The sequence below is a fragment of the Desmodus rotundus genome, chromosome 7 (genome assembly GCF_022682495.2).
Source record: "Desmodus rotundus isolate HL8 chromosome 7, HLdesRot8A.1, whole genome shotgun sequence".
NCBI classification, from domain to species: Eukaryota; Metazoa; Chordata; class Mammalia; order Chiroptera; family Phyllostomidae; genus Desmodus; species Desmodus rotundus.
Window position 1 is genome coordinate 70,819,547 of NC_071393.1, and position 21,219 is coordinate 70,840,765.

General features: G+C 35.3%; 1 protein-coding gene across 5 annotated transcripts in view; it reads left to right on the top strand.

Moving 5' to 3' along the window:
• Nucleotides 1-21,219, top strand: part of CDIN1 (CDAN1 interacting nuclease 1) — a 234,555-nt gene that overhangs the window by 141,281 nt on the left and 72,055 nt on the right. For 2 of the 5 annotated variants that reach the window (XM_024567671.3, XM_045201958.2), the window contains one exon: nucleotides 1,541-15,642. The exons of the other annotated variants lie outside the window; for them this stretch is intronic. In XM_024567671.3, coding sequence (XP_024423439.1) covers nucleotides 1,541-1,733 — 193 coding nt within the window. In that variant the 3' untranslated portion in view covers nucleotides 1,734-15,642. Of the gene's footprint in view, nucleotides 1-1,540; nucleotides 15,643-21,219 lie in introns of those variants that run through there. 5 annotated transcript variants of the gene reach the window in all.

The window sequence follows — 21,219 nt, forward strand, 5'->3', positions numbered from 1 at the left end:
CTGATCCATGAACATTGTATCTGTCCATTTATTTAGGTCTTTTAATATTTTTCTCAGAAATGCCTTATAGTTTTCAATGTATATACCTCTTAATTTTTGGTCAGATTGATCCCCTATAAAGTTTATATTTCCTGATTCTATTGGAAATGGTGGCTTCTGTTTAAATTTCCAGATGTCCATGTTACTATAGAGGAATACAGTTGCTTTCATATATTGACCTTACCTCATCTTGCAAGTGTGTAAAATTCATTTATTAATACTTCAGTAGATGTCATAGGATTTTCTATATAGATGCCCATGTTATTTGTGAATAAAGACAGTTTTACTCCTTTTTTCAATCTGAGTGCTTCTTCTTCTTTTTTCTTTCTTCTTTCTTCTTCTTCTTCTCTTTTGTTCTTTTTTTGTTAACAGCACTGGCTTGAATCTCCTATACAAAGGTCAATAGTGGTGAGAGTGTACATTCTTACCTTGCTTCTGATCTTGGGGGAAAAAGTGTTCAATCTTTCACCATTAAAAATATTAATAATAGCCATAGGTTTTTTAGCTGCCCTTTTCAGATTGAGGAAACTTCCTCGTGTTCCTAGTTTGCTGCGAGTTTTTATCAAAAATAGAGTTTGGATTTAGCCAAATGCTTTTTATGCATCTATTAAGATGGTCATGTGGGTATTCATTTACAAATCTATTAATATGGTGAATTACACTTTAACTGGAATGTAATCAACAAAAGAAAAAAGAAAACAAAATATAACCAGAGACATTGAAATTAAGAACAATCTAACAATAGCCAGAGGGGAGTAGGGAGGGGACATTGGGGAGAAGGGTTTTCAGGAACTACTATAAAGGACACATGGACAAAACCAAGGAGAAGGGTGGAAGCAAGGGAGGGAGGTGGGTTTGGCTGGGGTGGGTGGGGGGAGTGGTGGGGAAAAATGCAGACAACTGTAATTGAACAAAATAAAGTAATTTTAAAATATACAGTGAATTACAGTGATTGATTATTGAAAGTCATACCAACTTTGCATTTTTGGGATGAACCACACTTATTTAGGAAGCAATATCCTTTGTATATTGGATCTGATCTGGCTAAAAATTGTTAAGAATTTTTACATATATGTTCACGAGTGATAATGGTCTGTGATTTATTTTTCCTTTTTTAAGCCTTTGTCTTGTTTTGGTATTAGAGTAATGCTGGCCTCATAGTATAAGTTGAGAAGTATTCCCTCTTCAATTTTCTGGAAAAGTTTGTATAAAATTGTTATTTTTTGTCCTTAAATATTAGATAGAATTCCCCAGTTAGATAGAACATTATTTTGTCCTAAAATGTAAGATAGATTGGGCCTGTTTTCTTGTTGGAAGGTTTTTAACTACAAAGTCAGAGTCTTTAAAAGATATAGGGACTATGGCTGTTGAAGGAACATCAGTGATCACACATCGGCTTCTGGCCGTTACCATAAAAGCTAAGTTTGCTGTATAGTAGGGATCAGAAGATATGATCCTGATTACAGAATCTTGGTGTTTGTCTCCCATCTCATCCTTCCAGACCATCCCAGAAGATCTGTAAGATTCCATCTGAGAAAACACTAGGAGTTTTGGAAGAGCAAGAAGGAAAAGGATTATTGGTTGAAATAAAAACAGGGTTGAATGAGTTCCAGAAAGCAGGGTTCTCACTCATGGATGACAAGAAGACAACTTCAAAAAACCACCTAGAAGTAACATGCAGAGAAGTAAGATGAGAGGGGCCTCCTCGGGAAAGAAGACAGCTGGTCCACAGCAGAAGAATTTGGAACCAGCTCTCCCAGGCATAAGCGGGTGGGGGTGGAGGGTCACTCTGCATATAACCCCCGTTCAGGATCTGTGAGGAAGACAAGAAAGAACAAACAGAAGGCTCCTGGAAAGGGACATGGTAGCAGTACCAGGGAAGCCTCTTGGCCACCTGCGAAGAAAAGGGCCAGGGCTGACCTCACTGTTGAAAGCAAGGGGACATTTAAGAATAGAGTGGAAGTTAAAGTGAAGATCCCTGAAAAATTAAAACGATGGCTTATTGAGGCCTGAAATTTACTTACCAGGCAAAAGCAGCTGTTTCAATTCCCCGCTAAGAAAAATGTAGATGCCATTCTAAAAGAGGATGGAAATGGCAGGAAATCACAAGGGAATGTCTGCAATAAAGGATATGCAGTGAATGAAGTTGTTGCCGGAATGAAAGAATTCTTCAACATGATGTTATGTTAGGCACTCAGTTGCTCTACAAATTCGAGAGGCCCCAGTATGCTGAAATCCTCTTGACTCACCCTGATGTGCCAATGTCCCAGGGTTATGGAGTGCCACACCTACTGAGATTATTCATAAGAATCGGAGCAATGTTGGCATATACACCCCTTCATGAGAAGAGCCTTGCATTATTGTTGCCCTATTTGTATGATTTCCTAAAATATCTAGCAAAGAATGTTGCATCTGTTTACTGTCAGTGATTACAAAGTGGTTTCTGCTGCGTACCACCACAAAGCCTTGTGAGGGTCTACTGATCACTCACTTATTATATCTGGTATCTGTAAATAGTCTTTTTGTTTTTAGTCTTTTCTTGTTTAATGGATGTTCTTTAAAAATGTTAATGTATACCAAGGCTTATGTCTCAGTTTTTTTGTTTTGTTTTAAAAACAAAGCTCCTTTTCTCATTTCAAAGTTGCTACCAGTGTATGCAGTAATTAGACAAAGAAGAAACATTCAGTAGAACATTTTCTTGCCTCATTGACAACATTGTTGAATGCTGGTGGCTTCTATCTCTTTGACAGAACACAATTTTCAAATTAGATGTTAATGCTACATGATAAAATGCCCTGATTCCTAGTGCAGAAAGTTCACTCAATGTGTATACCTGAAAACCCATGCATTTGTGCTCTTTTTCTTTTTTATGGTGCTTGAAGTAAAACAGCCCATTCTTTGCAAGTGCATCTGTGTTGTTCAATAGGCATCTATCTTTGCTCAAATTGTTGAAGGATAGTGGGTTGTCTTATGGTTTTTGTATTTGAGTCTAATGCACGTTCTAGTATGAGAAAACCAATGCATTATTATGTAGCCACAGTTTGCTAAAGTCTATACTTTAGGAATTATATTTCCAATCTAAATAAAATTTGTTTCTAAATTTCAAAGCAAAAAAAAAGTGACATAGAAATTCTGGTTATCTAATTTTTTCCTGGAGTGAACTTCGGTAATTTGCATCTTTCAAAGAGTTTGTTCATTTTTTTAAGTTCTGGAATGTGTTGTCAAACTTGTTCAAAGTGTTTCTTTATGCTTTTAATATCTGTAGAATCTGTAGTGATGTCACTTTCCTTATGCCTGATAATTTTGTCTTTTTTTCCCCATATCACTCTGCCTGGAGGTTTATCAATTTTATTGGTCTTCTGAAAGAACCAATTTTTAGTTTTATTGATTTTTTTCTTTTGATTTTCTTTTTTGTCTTTTATTGATTTACTCTACTCTCCTCTCTTTTCTTTAGTTTCTGTTTCATTTGTTCTTCTTTTTCTAGTTTCCTATGGTGGAAAGATGAAGTTATTGATTTGAAACCATTCTTATTTTCCAATGTAGGACGTCCTATAAATTTCCTTTAAAGTACTGTATTTCACAAAATATTATATATTTTCATCTTCATTTGGTTCCAAACACTTTTTAATTTTTCTTTTCATTTCTTCTTTGACTCATAGGCTATTAAGTAGTATGCTCTTGTGTTCCTAAATATTTGGAAAAATTTTACATATCTTGCTGTTATTGGTTTCTACTTTAATTCCATTGAGGTCAGAAACAAACTTGAATTCTTTTACAGTTATCGAGGTTTGTTTAATGACAAATTCTGACTGCCTGGTCTTCCCATTCTTCCAGCGGTATCTCAACTCAGAGAACACTGGGTTTCACCTAGGTTCCTCCCCTACACCTTGCAGCCTGAAAACCCTCTCCAGGTGGCATTCTGGGGCAATCAAAGAGCTCACCTCTTTTGTTTCTCTTAATTCAGATATCACTGTCCCTCACTGCTTGATGTCTCTCACCATCTATTTTGTTTGTTTTTTAAGTTATTTCTGGTAAGATAACAAATCTAATCCTTATTATCCATCTTTCCCTCAAGTAGATATCTCTCAATTATGATTTTTAACACATAATTTAACACATTGTAAACCAGTTGATCTTGTTCAACATTAACCCCGTAATCTTATTTACGCTGTTTAATTTATAGTCTTCATCATCACCCTAAACAAATTTTCTTAAGTATCAACTACGAATAGAATAATCTATGAGAGTCCTATGCAGACCTTCAGGTTTCTTTCTTGTAGTATCCCTCTTTGAAACAGACATCCATATATTCTAACTCTTTCTCCCAGACTCCTGAAGGTTGGAATGGGATTTTCAGTCACTACTTTTTGCCCAACAAAAGGGAAGGCTTTTGGTATGGTTAAAGCTAAATATCGGCCTTAACAGCCTATGGCTGTAAGGAAGCAGCTTTCGGTTGTCATGTTTTGACGACACTCCCTTTGGACTAAGATAAAGCTGGCCACCTGGGGTGAGATAGGGCCCTGTCAACGGCCGTGATGCCCTTCCTCTCCCTTTTCTCTCCTCCATGTAAGAGGCACATTCCCCCATTTTTAATATCTTCTGCTATTAGATATCATTCAAAAGTCTCCTGGGATGGGACCCTTAGAGGTGATGAGGCTGCATTGCCCTCGTTTGCCCTTGCTCATTCTCTTCTCATTCATGGGGAATATGGAAAATGAGCCACAAATACAGTCAATATGTCTCATACTCTTCTCATAAAACAGGAATCTATGTGGATACATAATAGCAATGGCCAACATTCTTTACTTCTAATTTCTATGGACTCTGAAGTCATGTTCGTGTAAAAACTAAACTTCTATGAATTCCATTTTTCCATTAACACAAGGCACTTATATTCTTTTGTGTTTTTCTTGCTCTCTCCTTTACATTCTTAGTCTACTTTTATGATATGGGTACATTCCATTCTCTTGTTTTACTCCCTTTCCAACTTTAATTACTAACACTGGGATGTTTCCTATGTCTTATTCACCCTTATTTTTTCACAAGGATTGTACCAGAAAAGTTAATCTCTTCCTGCTCCCCCTTATGTATTCCTTTTGCCATTTTCTTCCTTTTTATAGCTGGCTGCTTTGCTAACCATAACTACCTCTCCATTTTAAATTCAGTCCTATAGCATCTCTGACAGCTCATTCCAAATGATCATCAATTCAAAATTCATGCAAAATTCCTTTATTAAGTAAAGGGGATGTTTTTAATTAATAAGGCTCATCACAGTCATCCTTGATATTTTCAGCTATAACATTTTCAGAGCACTCTGTATTGATTATGAAAGTGGTGAAAATGAAATCGTTGGTTGTGTGCAATACCATATTGAACTCATTACTGGCCCCAAATATTTCTTCATTCCTATTGTCTTTCATTGTTTTAATGTGAAATGAATATTTTTACCACTACATATCCCTAATTCAACACATTCTAGCAAAGTGGTCCATCAGTAGTCACACAGATGTATGACTACATTGAGTAGATATTTAGTTCCTTCTAGGTAGAGGCAGCATATTATGCATTTCAGAGCATGCAATAATGAACAAAATCTAACTTTGCCTTCAAGGAATTTAATTGAATCTAGTAGGAAACAAAGCTTGTACATAGATTACAAACCTAACTAACACTGAGCACCAACTATGTTCAGTGCACTGGTTTAAGTACACGTGCACATGTTATCCTTTTTGGTTCACATCACAATCCTATGAGGTAGATACTAGTGTCTCATCCTCGTTTCATATGAGGAAGTGGAGGCATAGTGACGTTACATGCCCAGGTTAAAGTCAGAGAGCTGGAAAGCCAGGGGAGATTCTTAAATAGAAGAGTGGCACCTCAAAACCTAACTGTATAATGAGTATTTTGGTAGTAGTGCTTAGAGTGAACAGAAACAAGATGTTGGGGGTAGGACCACCATTGCTAACACAGTTGTCCATATTAAAATAATCCATTAATTCATAAATGCTAGCAGTGGTGGTGGAAAAGGAAGGAGACTATATAGACTTACAGAGATATCGAAGGCAGGATCTACAGAACCTGGTAAGCATCTCAATGTCATAGGTGTGGAACAAAGATAACTTTGAGGTTTTGATATTGGTAATGGGTAGAAAATGATGCTATTAAAGGACCAAGAGCAGAAAATAATCTAGGTTAGTAATAACTTTAGTTGCCATGTTTCAACATGTCCAAAGATTACTGGGTTATGTAATGGAAGCCCAAGTGGTGGATTACAGATTGAGTTAAGGTTTATCCTCAGTAAAAACAAGCAAAGTGAGTTTCCATAGACGGGGAAAGTACAGAAATGCCTATTTTTATGGACAGGAAAAGAAAGAAGACAACTGTGACATGAGAGCTATAATGAGATTTAAAGAATTGATTAACAATAAGTATTGTTATTAGAGTGAATAAAACTATTTCTAAATTGACTGCCTCCCATCCTGCATCTCTCACATTTAAACATTTATAAAATAATTTTAGTCTAGTTGCATTGAATCTGATTATTTGGAGTATTGATCATTGTTAATCTAATATCAGTTTCCATAATGAGTTACATGGGTTTAGAAAGTTGTACCAAAATGTAGGAATGCAGGGTTTTTAACAATCGCACTTAAAAGAAACCTTGGGAGTTGCCTTTGTCAAGCAGTTTGGAAAACCATTCATGCATACCCCCACGTCCAAAGCTCTATCAGCAGCTCAAACATAAAGAATTTAAAGGTCATTCTTCTTCCTGCTGTGTGACGGTCTGTTGATGTATTTCGACACACCAGTACAGTGCCGAGAGGATCTGACCTCCCTGCAATACAGAGGGACTCTGGTGCGGTCGGATTACCCGACCCTCATTGTGTTACTCTCTTTGCCTTTCTGTCCCTTCACAGGTAAGCACACTCAAATATGGAACACACTGCCTTCAGTACAGAAATATTTAAAATTTTACATGAACGTAAATGATTGCTGAGACATTATTTGGAACTATTAAGGCTTTTTAAAGAAATTAAATTCATTTTTCAAAATTATAAATATGAATGGTGATTATTAATGCTTGAAAGAGAAAAAAATAAACAGACAAGGAGGTCTTGATGCCCTTTTACAGTCTTTAGCTTTGCGATAGAAACCAGTTCTTTGGAATTCAAAGTTTGAAGATTACTTCTAAAGTGTGAAGTTAGTGTACATAAAGGTAAATCTTTGATAGCTTTTGAAATCACTGCCTCAGAGGTATATCAAGTGTTAAAAGGTTGAAGAGTTAGGTGGAGGCCAGACAGCTGTCAAGAGAATTTTCTGTCATGTATAAACATGTATTCTGTGTTAGACTTATATACTGTGAAGTGCAACTTTGACTAGTTACCCATATTATTTCTGAATGCAGTATCATGGTGATGTAGAGATGCAAAGACAAATGTTTACTATTAATGAGTTTCTAAAATATAAAAGTAATAAGTTAAATACTTATTCATCAGGAATAGCTATTCAGTAAGATTTTTCTTGCTGTCTCCACAACTAGAAAATAGAAAGTATAATAATATTGTCAAGCACCTAGACTGCACTTTGCAAAATGTAGAAACTTTTATGTATTTGTCATAATATTGGAAAAAGGAGTATTCAAGTATTTCAATCATGTTGTTTCCAAGTGTGATAACTCTCTGCTAAATTAAGATACTGTTATCCAAGAGAAGTATTTTAGTGGAATATCTAAAATTAGGAGTGAAATCTTGATGTACTTGTTTAAATATTCACCTATTTTACATTACCGCTGACCTTTCCAGTAGAATTCTGGACTTCATACACCTTTGTTTGAGTTGTTTCTCTTTCTATTATTTTCCCCACCCTTTCAAATGATGTATTGTCCCTGGAAACTGATCCTCAGTACAAAACACATTCAGCTCCTGTCTCGGTTGCCACAAGGCTTCATCTCCAATTTCCTGGTGTTCCTCATTCTGATTCGACCTCTGAGTTTGTGTGCTATGAAAACTGACATCCCGATCCTGCTCTGCCTGCCCGGGGCCTGGTCACACCCACTCCCGAGTGTCACAGCGTGGCCACCCCCACAGACCTCACCTTTCAGGATCTATGTAGTGCCTATATGTGACATTACAGATATACTTCTCAATGCTGTATCTTTATCTACGTAGGAATACTTGAAAACCTCTTTTCACTTAACTATTACGTGGATTAGTTTTCCTTAACAATGACAGGTTTTCTTGCTGAAACTCAAGTGGTCAAATTCTTTTCTCTTTTCTCATTCCCTATGTAATATTGTAACCCCTCCTCCCCCATAGCATCCAGGCTCACAAGTACACCCCACACACACTGTTGTCACTAATGGCTTGAGTACACAGCAAATCCATTTGAAATGACAGGGGAAGGGTTAAGTCCTGATAATGTTTTTACTGGGTTTACCAGTGACTTACTGCCTACACACTTTTTTCCTTTAAATTCACCCTAGATACACAGGCATAAATTAACCCAATTGCTTCTAACATTATGGCATTTTCATATACATTTTTCCTCTCAGAAAGGGCACCATAGAGTTCTGCTGTTCTGCTAAGGTCCTGGACTCCTTTTATAAATTCTCGGTAAAATTTCTTTCATTGTGGTGAGAAAAAAATATATGTATTCTATCAATTATTTAAAAAGGCAATAATTTATTATAGTTGATCATAAATGTCAGGAAGCAAAGACCCAGCTGAAGCATTTTGTCACATATCATCCTGTTTTTCTTCTAATTAGTTCATTTACATTTTACAAATTAAGGGTAAAATTCAGACAGAGGATAACATCATAGGTTTAACTGACCTATATTTGTATCTGCCAAATTTAAGTTAATTAGAAATGTAGATGCTGTTTGTTTTATCTGTCAGAAAAGCTCATCTTTTTTCTTAAAAAAAAAAAAGTAGACACACTTTTTTCCCCTCAGCATTTATCATCTAAATAATAGTCTTGCCAAGATGGCAGCCTCATAATAAACTCTTTTCAGTGGAGTGATGGGTAATGAAGCTTGCTTGCGAAGGCAGGGAAAAATGTTGTCTGGCCAAATGCATGAATATGATGGCTAGAGAATCAGTGGACTTTCTCAGTCATCAATCTTTTTAGTAGCCTCTTATACAACTGAATATTTTGATAGATGATCTAATAATTGAGTTATCTATCTTTCTAACTATCAGAGTTGCATAAAAATTATTCTCACATGCTACTGAATATTAAATATATTAGGCGCCCAGTAAATTTTTCATAAAAGGGCCAAAAGGTGAAAGATTTTTGTTATTCTATAACACCTCTTAATATATTGAGTGGTAAGCCCTCTGAAATATTCAGCTTTTAATTCCCTCTTGGAGAAGCAGGTATGTATTTTAAGTGGGACATGTAATCGTTACTGTAACTAGTGAAAAGTAAACTCTGAGAAGTGTAGATGCACCTCAGTGGTGTAAACGGAATGTCCTTGCAGGCCTAATGCCAGTGGCAATTTAATGTGGTATATATTTTCCACACAAGAAGCACAAAAGATATAGGTACAAAGAGAGATCACGGTGACTTTGATGTACCCATCATTTTGATAGGAAGAGGTTCCTACCAAGAGGGGAAATGTGCATATCAGCTGCCAACCTAGCTTTTCACCTGATGACACAAAACTACCCTAGTATTCTCTTAATGTATAAGTAATTCTTTCCTCCCTTGTGGCTTCATATTGTGTTTTGTTTTGTTTTTGACACATACCACTCTATTAAAAACTTATCAACAACAAGTGTGCTTCACTGGAGTTGAAGAGCAGCAGGGAAAACTGGCAGGAAACATCAGTTACACAGTAGGCTTTCCTCATCCCCCACCATCACACTCCTTCACGGTGACTTTACAATGATCACCCAGTAACCAATGTTAAAATAGTTCTGCCCTGGAAGAGCAGGCATTTGTTTGCAGGTCCAAAAGGTAACCAATCCTGTGCGTCTTGAAAGGCACTCCAGTGAGCAGGGCCTTGTAAATTGGATTTCTATTAGCCAGTCCCGGTGATAGCTCCTCAACAGTGGAATGGGAGGAAGTGCTCTCAATAGCTCCAGCTGTAAATACCTTTGTCTTTTTAATGCCACACTTACTTTTGGTCTTTCTCATCCAAAATAGTGATGAATGCTAAAATCACCAAAATTCATTGTGATTAAGGTTTTAAAGAAACTTTACAATATGGACAACGACTATTTTTTAAAAGTCTTTCAACTTGAAAAGCATTTGGAATGAAAATCTAAAACACAGAGGTCAGAAACAAATGTAAAAATGTCTTAAACCTTGCTCACCCTGTAGTTCCTAATGTTGGTTTCAGCTCAACACTTTTGTTATTTGTAAAAGTGCGGGATGGTTGGCTTTCTTTATCTTCATTTTCTGGATTGAATAATAATAATTGAGAAAGATAACACCAACTGTGGAACTTCTTCTACAAGTTACATCTGAGGAACTATTACTGTCTAGTAGTTTGACCTTTTCTTGGTTTCAAGAATTTTGCTTGAATAGTTTGAAGTTGAAAAAACCCCCCTGATGTTTATTATATTATAACAACTATAGTTGGGAATATTTGACTTTTAGATATCTATTTAAAATTATATATTTAAAACAGTTTGAAATAAGCATATTGGGGAAGTTTTAGGAGAGGGTAGTCTTTTCTTAATCCAAGTAGCAAACATCTGTGTTCTTTCTAGTCTGCCTTTTGATTAGCATGGCCTCATCCATCACTGCGCTTTGAGATGAACACCAAGAAGTCATGTCCTTTTGTTTTAAATGATAAATATGCCTTTGTCATGAATACTCATAGGCAACCCAGGATTTACATCTGAATTGTCAAAGTGTAACTGCCCAGCTCCTGTGCTGAGTGGCATTATTAGTGAAATAAAGAAGTTTTTAATTTGTCTTTGGTAGGCCTTAGAATCTGTGATGGTGATTTGATGAGCGCGTGTGGATTATGATGCTAGAGAAAGTCCTTCCCCCACTATTTTTCTAAGAGTTTTCATTTATCAATGAGACAACTGCCGCAGGAGGTTCCCTTGTAAACATTTTTACTTTAGTGCCTTTAGTCTGTCTCTTTAGGTTTTATTATTTAAAATAATAAATGGCCAGTAGTTCTTATCAAAACTGATACTATTTGAAGCAGGGGACTTCTGGTGGTCAAACAGCCAGTATCAAGATTTGTTCTCTTTTGTTGTTATTGCCAAAGACAGTATTTTTAATAACCTTTAGCTTTATTTCAAGGTCTGTGTCAATTATATTTTCTAAATAAGTTTTTTTGATATCCTTGTCCTCACAAACTCATATCTACTCAAATATATTTATGTATGTGCATTTTATGTAAGTAAACTGACATACATATGCTATCTACCCGCACAGTTTTGTGATAATCATCGAAATCCTTGGAACTGTCAAGTTCAACTCTTGTATTGATATTTGACTCTTCTACTAAGAAATTAGGACCATTAAAATTAAAAATATTGTGAAGTCTTAATTTCCTGTTGTCTGCAACGTAGAAGATTTCAACTTACAAATATTTGCCTTATTTCCTTCTACATTATCAATAAACAAATATTTGTTAGTTTTAAAGTTTCATGTTGTGATAAATGTTTTGGATGTTTCATGTTGGTAGTAAGTAGTATATTCTTATTTATGTATAAAAGACATTCTATGATGAGTTGTAATTTAACAATTAGTATAGCTTCAACAGAAACTGAATTACCTTTTACATGCTTTGTTTTTATAATTTCAACACAACTGTTTGAAAAGGAGAAATAAGAGAAGCTCTCATTTTTTTCTTTTTCAACTGAATTGATTGGTTGAATTATCCAAAACCACCTGTCACTTAAAATGTTGGAATTTATAGGAGAGTTAAGCTATATATTATAATTAGATTCAATATCTCTCCATAAAATCTACTTTAAATTGGTTTCATTACTATTACAGTCCCACTTAAATTATATTTTATTTGGGGTCATAATCCCTCACCCCATGAATCTTGGTTTCTCTTTGTTTTGATTGCATCAAAACTGAAGTTTAGCAATTATTTTTTGAAAAATATTTGATTACCAAAAGAAATAATTTTAAAGCAAAAAATAAAAAAGTACTCGATTAGAAGTTGACCCTTAGTATCAGGTTTTTCTTTCTCTTTCTTCTTTTTTATTTCTTACTATTTGCCAAGTCACCTGTTTCATGTAAAATGCAGTCTTACTCATGTTTGTCTTCCAATAGAAAACAATTGCCTAGCAACCATAAATTCCAACCCCTTACAGTCATTGAGATTTTTTGTATTGTAATGTAAGTGTCTGAGTTTGTGAGACCCTAAGGCTTTCACCCAACTTGAACACAATGATGCCAGTGAGCTCCTGCCCAGAGTTAATCAGCTGCAGAATTTGTAAACTGCACATGTGTCAAAGTTGAAAATGTTAGCACTCTAATAGAAGCTTGAAAAGGTTAGATCTGATAAAAAGCCGTCTGCAGTTAAAGAAAATGATTTATGGGAATGTAATGACACAAAATGCCTCATTTATCACTCATATATAGATAGGTTAAGGTTCCTGTGTCATACTTTTAAAAACTTGACCACTTCAGATTGTCAAAATAGGTACTTAATTGCCCTTCATCCTTTTCATTTTGAATTTATTTCATTTGAGTTCAGTAATTTTATCTACGATCACTTTACTGTCATTTACTTCATGTGGTTCCATTTAAAGTCATTCATATTTTGGATTTTCAAAAACTGTACATTACTGATCTTTTTGAAGCTTTATTAGCTAAAGCTCTTGCAAGGAAAGAGTAAACCAATCTTATATGTGTTAATTTACATTTTCATTTAGCACTAAAACAATGGAAATATGTTAAAGTCTAGTTTTCTCCTTTCTAACACTTGTAATTTTCATTAATATTTTGTAATTCCCTAAATTTTCTGTGCATCTCTCCTTAAAAAGCACAACATAGGATTTTAAAAGATAGAACCATCAACTGGTTTACTGTACTAGTAACTCAACTTAATATTTGAGCTTTACACAAATTAAATGAAAACCTGCCTGGCTGGTTCAGTGATCCTTTTTTAAAAGGGATGAAAACAAAAGTTAAGAGACAAGCCAGCTTGTATTTCTTTCCCAGATTAATTATAAAACAATTATTTCTTTATACATTCTAATAAAAGTAATTATAAACTTGAAACTGATAAACATTATTTGCTTATTTGATGTTATTTAGTTTATACATAAATATATTAACACTATTAAATAAAAACTGTATTACAGGCTGCCAATATATCAAAGTAATATTATAAAACAAATCTTATGAATGATTATTACAGTTTTAGACTCTTTAGTATGCAGGGCACAATTTTTTAAGGATTTCTTGGAAGTTATTCACATCATTAAATAGGCAGAAATATCTCAGATTTTTCCCCTTTTGCCCCTCTATGGCCAAAAAATAAATTTGAACACTTGACAGGTCTAGTTTGCAGGCAAGTATTGCACTTACTTCAACAGGAACATCCCAAGTTTATTTTAAAAGAAGTCAGAACAGTTTCTTCAACAGAGCAAAGGCATGAAAATAAAGGAGAAAGGGAGGAACTGTCGTCCTACGAAAAAAACTTGAGACATCATAACTGAATGCAGTTGACCTTGTCGTACTCTTAATTCCATTAAAGAGACTAGAAAAAATAAATTTTGAGACAGTCATTGAAAGTTGAACATGAATCAGTGTGAATTCTTTACATCAAAAAATCACTGTTAATTTTGTTAGACATGACTGAGATATTGTGGTTATTTAGGAGAATGTCCGTTTTTTAAAGTCATACATTTGAAAATACGTAGAGGTGGAGTGACTTGGGGCCTAGGGTTTCTTTTAAAATGTGTCAGCAAAATAAACACTTAAGTTGAGAGAGAGAAATTTAAAAGAAGGATATAGAATCTCCAAGATAAATGTTTTGTGGGAATTCTCTACTATTTATACATTTAAAACTTTTTGTAATAAAAACCTAAAAAGTAAGGGAGATTATTATATCAATCTTGTCTAAAGTATTGTTGTTTAGTATGAAATTATAACATCTTATACTTTCTGATATTTTATTCCAATTTTTTTTTACTTTTTAATTTATTTTAATTGTATTTTTTCCATTACCATTTATTCCCCTTATCCCCCTCCACAGTCATCATAGTGTTGTCCATGTCCATAAGCCCCTTTACTTTTTTGCTCGATACCTCCCTCCCCCACCATCCCAGAGCTGTCACCCTGCTCTTCATCTATGAGTCTGTCTCTATTGTGCTTGTTAGTTCAGTTTGTTCACTAGATTTCACATATAAGTGAGATCACACGGTATTTATCTTTCTCTGACTGGCTTATTTCACTTAGCATAATGTTCTCCAGGTCCATCCATACTGTCACAAAGGGTAAAAATTTCTTCTTTTTTACAGTGGAGTAGTATTTCATTGTATAAATGTCCTGTAGTTGTTTTATCCACTCATCTACTGATGGACACTTGGGCTGCTTCCAAATCTTGGCAATCGTAAAGAACACTCCAGTGAACATAGGGGTGCTTATATTCTTTTGAATTAGTAATTTGGGTTTCTTTAGATAAATTCCCAGAAGTGGAATCACAAGCTCATAAGGCAATTCCATTTTTAATTTTTTGAGATAACACCATACTGCAGTGGCTGTACCAATCTGCACTCCCACCAGCAGTGCAAAAGGGTTCCCCTTTCTCCACATCCTTGCCAGCACTTGTGATTTGTTGGTTTATTGATGGTAGCCATTCTGACCATTGTGAGGTATTATCACATTGTGGCTTTAATTTGCATTTCTCTGATGATTAGTGACATGAGCATCTTTTCATATGACTATTGGCCATCTGTATGTCCTCTTTAGAGTAGTGTCTATTCAGGTCTTTTACCTATTTTTTAATTGAGTTGTTTGGTTTTTTGGTGTTGAGTTTTATAAGTTCTTTATAAATTTTGGATATTATTCTCTTATCAAATGTATCAAAAACCATGTTCTCCCATTTTGTGGTTGTCCTTTTATTTTGTTCATGATTTTCTTTGCTGTGAAATAACTTTTTAGTTTGATGTAGTCCCATTGGTTTTTTTCTTTTGTTTCCCTTGCCTGAGGAGATATATCAGAAAACATACTGCTATAAGCAGTGTCCGAGATTTTGCTGCCTATGTTTTCTTCTGGGATATTTATGGTTTCAGGTGTAACATTTAAGTCTTTAATCCATTTCCAATATGTTCTTGTATGTGGTGTAAAAAGGTGGTCTTGTTTCATTTCTTCTGCACTATCTGTCCAATTTTCCAAAACCATTTATTGAATAAAGGATCTTTAGCCCATTGTATGTACTTCCTGACTGTCAAATATTTTTAACATCACAAGGTATAATCTAAATATATCTTTTTAAATCTAGAAAGTTTATCCAAAAAATCATTTATTGTCTAACATCACATTCAATTATAATATTTTAACCCAGTGGTAAACTGGTATCTTCAAATATAGAAAAGGACTAAGAAATTGTGCACATTTATTCAAAATATGACAAATGTATTAGCATACTTCTTTGTGCTCCAAAAAGTATATAGCCTCCTCAATAGCATTTTTTTATTTAAAAAGATTGCAAATGTATAATTTTAGTCCTATGTTTTATTAATTTTAAAGCATTTGTCTTATATTTTGTTTTCTTTTTTTATCATTGTTTACAATAGCATTTTCTTGAGTTGCAAACATAGTTTCCCAAACTGAGAAATATTAAACTAAATGTATTTTTCAATGTATATTTGTAAAGAAAAACGTGTATTTTTAAATCAAAATCTTAATTTTTCTATGATTTAACATCTGTTTCCTTGGCTGTCTTTAGAGAGGCATTCAGTATTTTTATCTGTCAACAACAACATAAAAAAATCTGAAAATTTCAAACTCTTAAAATATACCTTGATTTGGAGAAAATTTTTCTTAATATGAATTTATCATTTATCTTATCAGTAGTAAAGAATAGTTATCCAAATATATTGTATTTTCCATTTTTATAGATAATTCATATACATTAAAGTAACACAAGAAGCCCCATTTTGATTTAACCTTCCACAGAGTAATCATTGTATCTGAAGGAGTTTTGTTTTCAGTTTTTTTTTCAAGTCCATGATTAGGAAAAATTCATATCATATGTATTTATATAATCATAGGTGTCAAAGTTTTCTCAATCTATGAATCTTAATAGTTTTCTCTTGTAACAACTATGAGGAAATATATTAAGATGCCTTAATTACAGGGCAAGGAAAAGAGAAAGCACAGCCTGTTAGCATGTGATCTTTCAATTGTTCACGAAAGGATAAAGAAAGCGTTCAAGCGTGGTTTCAAGAACTGTCAGCAGTAAGATAATGCAATGTACTTTATAGAGCCTTAAAGACCTTTCTGGGAAGTAGATTTAATTAAAAGTAAAATAGACTTTTCATTTTAAAGAAATCTTAAAAATGTTATAAAAGTTCATAAAGTTAATATATTATAAGGGTATTATCTTCTTATCCCAGATGAGAAAAAGTCATCCATGAAGCTATTATATTTGATTCACACAATGGTGACTCTTATAAATATTTTTCTTTAGGTTTGATTTAAGGATGAGAATGCTAATGCATTGACGTATGTAGTAGGCTTAAAAGGCCTTTTCTGTCTCATTCATATATGCTGATTGAATCTCACCTGTAAATTAGGAACATCCAGTAGTCTTCCTGCTACTAACTGAAGGCCTACCCACATTAAAGGTCAAAATGATCAGAAAAAGAAAATGGTTTTTGCACTGTTTATCTTAATGAACAGGTTCACATATGCATTGTTTCCTTGGAGCACAATACTGATTCTATGTAGTCCAGAATAAGAATATCAGAGGCACTTTGATCTTTGCCCTTTAACTTTCATATTTTTTCTATAAAACTCACTTATCTTCCATTGAGTTCAGTCAAAAAGTTTAATTAACAGTATGTCTTCAAGTTGCATTCAACTATAGAGAAGGTTACCTGACTATGTGATAAGTAGCTATCTTTAAATAACTCTAGTCTGCTCAGCTTCAGCCTCTCTGCCTCTGTCAAGATTTTGGGTGTTAGTCTGCTCTTACCAAGCATGCAGGCATCAGTGTTTACCAGCTACTTCCTAGCATCAGATGTAAATTGTCATCCTTTGAGGATACCTCATTCAAAGACGAATCAATCTCAGAAGAGTTGTGTTTTTAAGTAATTATCCTTTCATTGAGAAACGGCTTCCAGACCAGACCTGTGGTGTTATTTTTTTCCAATAGCCAATAACCAATGTATTCAGTGTTTAACATTTAAAAAAATAAAGATTAATTTTGCAATGTATTTGGAGATTTTAGTAAAATCTTCCATTTAATGTGACACTATGGAACAATAGATGCATAGGACAGGGGCTGGCTTCCAGTCTAGCTCACACAGAGATGCAGTGACTAAAATGTCTGCTCTCTGTTTCCATTAACTTGTTTAAATTATTATTCTTCAAGACACCACAAACTACTTTGTGCTTAAATAGTCGTGCAGTAGCTTGAGTAGTACTTGAAGATTTGTTACATTTTGACTGTAGGAAAAATAATGTCTCTGCATGATAATGAGTATATGATTTGCATGTGTGTTGTATAATTCACAATATACATATGCATTCATCATGTTATTCTTTGCAACATGATGAATTATGTCAGTTTATTGCATATGTCTGCACGTACCTCATCTCTTAATTAAAGCATTAATCACTAAAATTACCAAAGATACATAGTTTTACTGTACTTTTAAAATTTAACGTTGATCTTTGCATACTAATACACATATTATTTCTAATTGGTAGACCGTACTAAGACATTTTAAGTAAGGATTTCCATGTTATGATTCTATCATATCAATTATTTTAAATACGCTTATCTTTATATGTACAACACACTTTTTAGCCATTTTAAGTCATTTTTATTGAGATTAATTTTTTAAATCACTAAAATTACCAGACATGCATATGTGCATATAGATGCATATTATATTATCAACTTTAAAATTTAAAATATTATATATATAGTCTGTCAGTACTTTTCAATTTTAAAGTTAATCTTTTCATAGTCATCTACCTTATTTCTAATTGGTAGACTATGATAAGACATGTTAAGATTTTATGTTAAGCTGTTAGCATGTCAATTTTAAATATATTATCTTAATATATATTTGCCACACCCGTTAACAATTGTGTTGAATAATTATTTCTTTTATTTGAGATTATACTTTATATAATTTCCCAGCACCTAATATTTGTTCATTTGTAAGTAATGAATACTTGCTGATAATGTGGTTTAATCCTGTAGAAATCCGTACCTTCAGAGCAGAATAAAAATTGCGAGGCTTTGAGGGAAATATTGGGGGGGAAAGGTATCAACTGCTCACAGAATTCAGTCATTACAACTTCCGTTTTACGAAGGAGGCACACGTTGCAGCATCCCTGCTTGTTAGTATATTTAACATTTACCCCTAACAATTCTCATAACATTCGTCACTATAGTTTTCTCACCCCGAGACCTTGCTTCATGACCCGCTGAGAAGAGACAAGCCTCCCACACATGACTTCGTTAAGCCACCCCCATTTCTCTCTCTGTTTTTGCTTGTTCTCTCCCCTCGTTAGAGGGAGATAGTTCCTTATTACATTTCTAACTTTCCTCCGTTTTCCTTCTTCCCCAGAATTGCAGGTGTCCTCATGCTTTGAAAGTTTTTCTTGGCTTATGCTTATTTCTTTGTTCCCTCTATTACCCATTACCTTGATATTTATGTTGGTGGCATCTACTTCCCCACCCAAGTCACTTAATGCTGAAGAACTTGACATTCCCCCATGCTCTGTTTCAAAGCCGCTTAGGCATGTATCTATGCAATGCTGCTTTGGTATATAGTTGGTTATGCTCCTTTATCCTACTTACCTGCCTCAACCTGTTCAAAAGGCTAAGGAGCCTAAGGCTACTCACCTGGACCTTCCTGATCCAGTGCCGGGAAGTTGAGTGTTTTCAGAACCAGGAAAGCACCCGTCTCCCACACTGCGTGCCCTCCCTGTTTTGTCTTTTTCTCCTGCACCCTGCCACTGCTCTCTCTTCCAAGAACACAGGTCCACGTCCCTCTGTGTGTTTCTTCTCTTTACCCCTTCTGTTCTGTTCTGTGACCTGGAAATCTGACCTACATGGGCCACATCAGTAGAGTCCTTTGCCCTCTGGCCTCCTGTTGGGTTCAGTCAGTGGGAGGCACTGGCAGGAGACCACAAGGTGAAAAGGAAGTGCCAGCCAGGTACTTACTCCTCCAGCTGCTTCACTTTGGGGTCCTCTTGGATTGACTGCGTATGTCTACCACATCAGTCCTGTCAGGCGATCCTCTCCATTCCAGCTACTCTCAGCCTTGGTTGTCCTCTCCCTTCTCTCTCCTATTCAAGCCTCAGGGTGGTAAGGACTCCCCGCTGCTGATAGCCTAGACGCATTATACATCCGAACCTCTTCAGAGTCTTCGGTGTTTGTCCATTACCTGCAGAGGAAAGTCAGGCTCCTCAGCCTGAAGCACAATGAAGGCCTCCCCCAGGCTGACCCCTGGCTCTTTAGCCTTATTCTGAGATGTTATTCCATGTACCTCCCTAATTCCAGCCAAACAAGCATACATCACACTGCCCTTTCTCATGCCTTTGTTCCTGCATGCTCTAATGCCAGGATTGCCCTTCTTTTTGCCTTTTATTTCTGACCAGCCCTTCTGAATTATTCAAATGAAGTGATTCATCTAGAGTCTAGACTGAAGCCAACACAAGCCTAGAGTTATGTTAGGAGCATTGGAAAATATTGCAATGGTCCATGTTGCCAAAGTATGCCACCAACGTGTGAAGAGCTAGACCGGGGATTTTATATGGTGTTCCACTGTGTTTCTCCACTTGAAACATTACCTCGAGAATTATGAAGCTTTTGTGGACAAATGTCTTCTGCTAACTCCCCTTTCTCCAAGTTGTTTCTCATGCCCCATTATAGGGACTGGGTCACTTAGTTACAATCCAGCTAGTTTACTATCCAATTAATGACTATCCACCCCTACTAGGGAATTATGGGATCAGACTACTGTGCGAGCCATTTGGTCAACCTCAGGCTGCTTATAGGTCAGGTGGCGATTGCTGACCAATCAGTCAGTGGTATCCAGGAATTTAAGGTCATTTAACCCAAATAGAAAAACGTATGCAGGGAACTGTCTGGGGCTACTTTATTTAGAAAAGACATAAAGGTGTGTGAGGCACTTAGCGTGCCCTGGATTATTCTATAAATTCACATTTATTAATAAAGATAAGAATGTAGTTTGAAACCACATTCATGACCAAAATCACCATGTTAATAAACCTAGTGATTGGTAGTCAGAACTCATTCTTTCTTGACCTGTCCGCAACACTCAACACAGCTTATTGGTGGCTCCTTAAAACGGTACCCTATCTGATTTCTTCAGTGAGCTGCCCTCTGATTTTTCTCCCCGCCATAGCAGCCATTGCCTCTCAATCTCCATTCATGGTTCGCCCTCTTCTAAGCATTCTCTTAACAATGGAGTGTCCCAGACTCAGTGCTTTCTTCTCTTTTATATCTGTATTTTTTTTCTTGGTGATTCCATGGCTTTAAATGCCATCTGTGTGCTAATACTTCCAAAAGTTACGTCTTCATCCTGGATCTCTTCCTTACATGTCAGACCGCTGTATCCAACTGCCTACTCAACTTCTCAGTGTGGCTCGTATGGTAACCATCTCAAACACAACGTGCCAAATCTGAATTTCCAATGTCTCTAAAAGTTTTCCCTATCCCAAGGTATTCTGCCTACGCAAAATTATTATTGTTTGTTCTTTCAATTCTGATCTCTTGAAAACCCTATTAAATCCATCTTTAAAATAGATCTAGAATCCAGTGATTTTTCACTATTTCTACTGCTACCACTTGAGCCAAGTCTTCATCATCTCTATCCTGGATTATTGAAATAATTTTCTAACTGGTCTTCTTGCTTCCACTCAACCCTCCTATATAGTCTTTTCTCAAAATAACACACAGATCATCAAATATAAGTAAGATCATGTTAATCCTTTGCTAAAAATCTTACAGTTCTTGCTTTGGCCTTCACTGCCATGCAC